Source organism: Aristolochia californica, unplaced genomic scaffold (assembly GCF_029961685.1).
Source record: "Aristolochia californica isolate CCGP_79_NKW_82.1479 unplaced genomic scaffold, dmAriCali1.0.hap1 SCAF_16, whole genome shotgun sequence".
Taxonomy (NCBI): Eukaryota; Viridiplantae; Streptophyta; class Magnoliopsida; order Piperales; family Aristolochiaceae; genus Aristolochia; species Aristolochia californica.
This window is the reverse complement of record NW_027181837.1, coordinates 6,000,300-6,005,723: the sequence shown is the minus strand read 5'-3', so window position 1 is coordinate 6,005,723 and position 5,424 is coordinate 6,000,300. Positions and strand designations below refer to the sequence as shown.

Here is a 5,424-nt window from a genome sequence, read left to right as displayed (position 1 = left end):
AACAAGTATTCTAATACACGTGGACAATTTGGGTGGAGCCCCATGTATGAACACGCTTTAATACCATATAAAGTTGGGTCAAAGCTCATCCCATAATTACTAGTCAATGTTAGGAAGCCTCTCCAAGCTGGGTGTGTCATGTTGATGAGGAGATCCTTCGGTAGTATGGCAGGTGAGTTGATCTAGTGATCTATCTCGTATATATCTCTTGACCAGAAAATCACAACTATGATCGATTGAGTTGTTCATAGAGGTCGGGTGATTTTGGGTGGAGTCACCAATGGGCCGACATAGCAAGATCAAACTAAAGAGAGTGGTAAGATCTTTGTACTTAATAATCTATGTAGAACTATTCTTTATCATAAATATTGTGGGTATTCCTAAGTGGTTTTGAGGAAAATCTTTGAGATTTTTTAAAACACAATTAGTTCAATGTGCATGACAAACATGATAATTAAAGATAATAGCAATCTCTGTAGATAGAAGACGGTGACAAATTTTATTCTTAAAAATAGAGCATGAGACTTGACATCAGATATAGCCTTGGAAACATCCAACAATTGGTGATCTCCTGACCTTGACTAGTGATAAAGGTGAGCCGGAAGACGTGGACTCAAAAGAACATGGAGAGGAGTTGCTTTGGGATTTGTGATTCCCGCAGTCTCAGTCATATCTATAGGTTCATCAAATGGAATGTCTACATCAAAGCCATGAAGGAGACGGGCTAGTGCCAAGTGCAGAACCTGGAGAGCAAAAGCGGCTCCTGGACAGACTCGTCGACCAGAGCCAAATGGGAGGAGTTCGTAATGCTGTCCTTTCAAATCCACAGAGGCATTTGTAGTGAGGAATCTCTCAGGCATGAACTTAAGGGGGTCAGGCCAGATACGAGGGTCTCTTTGTATCTTCCATACATTGACCATTAGCCACGTACAGGAAGGAATTTTGAATCCACCTACAGAACAGTCTTCCATGGCTTCATGTGGTATTGCAAGTGGAGCGGCGGGGTAAAGCCTTAGCGTCTCCTTCACAATGGCACAGAGGTATGGCAGGTTCTTGATATCTGATTCATTCACGTTTCTTTCTTTGCCAACTTGGGCATCCAACTCTTCTTGTGCTTTCTTTAACGCATGGCGATTATTTAGTAGGAGGCAGATAGCCCAAGTCATGGTAATGGAGCTTGTGTCTGTGCCACCTAGGATCATCGTCTTCAAATAGAAGAAAAATAGATGAGTTCAATAATGGTAAATGAATCTAGAAACAAATCTTTCCTTAAATGAGTTTGTTGGAAAGAGGAACAGGGTTCTTACTAAGCATGTTGCTTTTATGACTGTATCTGCATCGTAATCGGCGAAGTCGGATTTATCCAGTACAGTCAACATGACATCTAGAAAATCTTGATCAGGTCCATGGTTGCCGGAGAGCCTCCGGAGTCGGTGCTCTTTCAACCAGATGGAACATAAAGAGTCTAACTCTTGGGCTGTCTTCTTCATGGCGCGTATCCGACCCCCAATATCAAACCTCTCAAGCATAGGAAACGCATCAGATGGAGTTGGATTCCCGGTTTGGAAAGTTAAGTCAGAGATGGCTTGATTGAACTTGGTCACCTCGTTCGCATCTTCTACTGTATTCGTGCCGAAGTATCTCTTGCCGACAACAGTCATCACCACATTGTTGAAGGTCAAGGTTCCAAACCAGTCCTTCATCTCAACTTTGATGGCAACATTCTTGTTTTCAATCCACTGTTGGTACAAAGCTTTGATGGATAAATCAACCTCGGTGGCACGAACGTCCTTCAGTAACTCCAGCTGACGAGCTGAGAGAAGCTCAAGAGTGACTATTTTACGGATCTCACGCCAGTAGGGGCCATATGGCGTGAAACCCAATATTGCATAGTCGTAACCCAGATACTTCCAGGCAGCAAACGATGGGCGACTTGCAAGAGCTTTATCGCTCGTAGTGTAGCACTCTTTCGCCATTTCCCAATTGTTCACCACTACAGTTCGATGGACGCCAATCCAGACTGTGAACAGGGGACCGTGCTTGTCAGCAAGGTCTCCCAGCGTTCGAGCCAGAGGCATCTTGTCATCCATGAGCTTAAGAACGTGACCTATTATCGGCCACCGTCCGGGCACATCCGGAGGTGTAGAAACGGCTCCGGCCTTCTTACCTCCCGACCAGGATTTCCACAGACCAAAAGCGAATAGAAAGGCTAAGAGCCCAATCATTGCTTGCTGTGGCAGAAGAATTCCTATTTCCATGGCTGCCTCGATGAGAAGAAACGATGCAACCGCCATCCCCATTATATAGCTGAAAGGCCCTGGGTTTCTCTGTAATAAATAAGTTGATTATCTTCTAATCGTAAGACAACTTAGTGACGTGAATCGTGAGAAATGGGTCAAGCTCATTATGTTTAAATTAACAAACGCCCTTGACTAAACTTCTCAGTCCATGATATACGAGGAGGGGTTTTGTCAATCAATGTTGTCCTAATCCAAAGAGGCTCATAAGTCTATTTCCTCAAATTTATCAAGTTATCTAAATAGAATATAACGTGCATGCGTCTGGTCGTGACTCATGATGACCTGCATGTGATTGGAGTAATCTTGCTGCACTCCGGACATAGATTATGGCTTAAACTAACTAGACATAGACTAGAAACATGTCATAAATTAAACTTTATACCCTAAAACTTCAAAATCCATGAATTAGTTTCTAGTAACCTTATTAGACTATACACAACTCTTGGTCTATCAAGATAATAGGTAGGAACATAAAAATGAAACATTTTAGAACTACAAAGATAGTTGTTGAATCATTAATACCACAAACAAATAATAAAAATATTTTATAACCTTTTGTTTACACTCATCAACGTACACTTTGGACGGAGAAATACACTTGGTTGAACACAGTCAAACAAGAACTTAATTAAGATATTTTATTTAAATTTAACTTTTCTTCTCTCAAGTAGAGCTAGTGACAGTATTTTTCCCATCCACACACACACACACACACACAAATTGAAAAGGAGGCCACCCCTCCCTCTTTTCTATGTGCATCCACACTGTTTAAAGACACCCACATGTGTAAGGGTGGTATGGTTAGTAAATAAGGAGAACTTCCATAAATATGACATAAAATTATAATTATGTAAGTTGGTGTATGTCCTCTTATGACTTTTTTTCTTTTGAATCTTAAGAGTAATTATTATGCTTAAATTGTAAAATAACTAACCCTTGCATTTATAAATCAATCAAGACTTGGATAAGCTTGTTGCTAGGTGCTGACAAATCTCTTTGTGGGTCTAGATATTGTTACCTTTATCCACTTATTGTGAGTCCCAAATGGAGTAATATATGACATTTGGCTTTTACGTACTAAATTTTTTAACTCCTAGGCACAAAAAACTTGGGACTATGTTACCAATCTAAGATAGGATTGTAAACCACTATAAATCCTATGTGTGCTTTGAGTTTGATTACTTTTATATATTGTTGATTTTTAGGACTCCTTGGGTTTAGCTCATGGAGAAAAAGGGAGGCGACATAGTGGGAGAAAATAGAAAGAAGAAAAAGGTTATGGACTTGTGTCCTAACCCTTCCCCTGAAACTCGATTTATAGATTAATAATCCTATAATATTATAATTATGCCCCTAAAACTTAAGTTAATTACAACAAAATCATCTTTATGAGATGACTCATTCTTTTCCATAATGCCACTATTATGTGGGCCTTCTCCTTGATCTGTGGGCCTTGAACCCATCTTCCACCTCTCTTAGATATGTGGGCCTTCCTTGGTCTTATTGGCCTTCTCCTTGGCTTGGTCTGAGTTGACTCAATTGGAGTTGGCTCGGTTCGAGTTGACTTAGTTAGAGTTGGCTCGGTTCGAGTTAACTCAGTTAGAGTTGGCTCGGTCCACTAGGATAATTCATTGAATCATTCAGCCACCTAACTTGTGGTTTTTAATTTTGAAATATCGTCTTCCCCGCGCTTCTGGATAGAGCCAAGCTATGGAAGAGAGAACTTTTGCCAGCCATTAGTATCTAGCCAAGTAAAAGCGCCAGAACGGAACTAGTGTCTTCGTCCTCCTGAAGTTGCGCCAGGTGATTGCCGAGCAAAACGAGAATAGACAGTAGATCTTTTTTGTGCTGATTTCAGGCTTCAGATGGAAACAATGATGAACCAACAATTAGGAAGTCTCTCTTTACTGATACCAATTAACAACTCAACAAATTGTATAATCTCTCGGCATTAAACCGATCAATTGGCAAAAACAGCCAACAGAGATACACGGCAAGTAATCTAGGTAGAACCTTCCGAACTAGTTCTCGACTTCGAATGGAAACCGAGATTGGAGTCTACCACCAGCTGGATGATTTTCAATTTCCGAACCACCTGGATGATAAGATATCAAACATAAATTCCAGAAATAGATAAGATAAGATTTCCATGTTGGATCATAAACTTGATCCATAATCCATGATCCAAGCCCAACTCAGGGAAACTTCGTGATTAAGAGATAGGTAGGTAGCTAAAGTTGGTTTCTTGGAGATAAGCTCATCGCTGGCAAAGAACTTTGAGGAAACATAAACGTGTATGGCAATGAATTTGCCATGTAACAAAGAATTATGTGGTGTTTATTCACTCTTGTTATTTATAAATACCTATGTAAACCATGCAAAATGATAAGAAGAAGAAAATAGAATACAAAGAGTTATGTTTTCAAATCATTCTTCTTCTTTCCTCTCTATGAGAAAAATTCATAAAGTTGCAGAGATGCAACAAAGAGAGATAGAGAGAAAGAAGCATCGTTTTATTTTACAACAATGGTATCAGAGCTGGTGAAGTTTCTTCAGTTGTACAAAGCTTCCATTTTTCGGTAGCAGCAGTTTATGGTTCTAAAAACCAGAGAGAAGATGATCTCCTTTTTGTCGCCACCACCTTTGACGATCAAGTCGTCGCCATAGCCGAGCCTCTTCCTCCCGCTGCCATCGCCAGTTCCGTGCCACCACGCACCCCCAATTGTTGTTGTTGTCACAGTAGAAGGTCCTCTGTTTTCATCCCGCACTATTAAAAAAAAATAGCATCGCGGGAAAGAAGACAACAGGTCGATTTCTCTTAATTCGGTTCAACCCGGTCTGGTTCATCATTTCACTTATCCCTGTTCCGCTCAACCTAGCTCCAACTCCGCCAGTTTGGTTCAACTCGGTGAGTTGACTCGGCAATATTTTGGTGGCTCATAGAAGCTTGTATTACGTCTGATTGGGGTGATTTTGGTGGCATTGGATTTGTCTCGTCGAGAGCTTCAATTTGATAAGGTATACACTTTGAAAAAAATTTAAAGTTTTATATATTAAAAAAAATGGCAAATAGTATGACATTCTTCCAATTTCTGACTCTTAACAACAATAATTACAACAATTG

General features: G+C 40.3%; 1 protein-coding gene across 1 annotated transcript; it reads right to left on the bottom strand.

Moving 5' to 3' along the window:
• Positions 1-581: 581 nt before the first annotated feature.
• LOC137952556 (cytochrome P450 CYP82D47-like) lies at positions 582-2,300 on the bottom strand. Its single transcript, XM_068799639.1, has 2 exons — positions 1,308-2,300; positions 582-1,205 (listed from the first exon to the last, which is right to left on the bottom strand). Exons 1-2 carry the CDS (start codon positions 2,298-2,300, stop codon positions 582-584), a joined length of 1,617 nt encoding a protein of 538 aa, XP_068655740.1.
• Positions 2,301-5,424: the final 3,124 nt, after the last annotated feature.

Coding starts and splice junctions, on each gene's coding strand:
- LOC137952556 (XM_068799639.1), bottom strand. CDS start 2,300: ATGGGGATGGCGGTTGCATCGTTTCTTCTCATCGAGGCAGCCATGGAA. Junction 1,206..1,307: donor TCATAAAAGCAACATGCTTA/GTAAGAACCCTG, acceptor TTCTATTTGAAG/ACGATGATCCTAGGTGGCAC.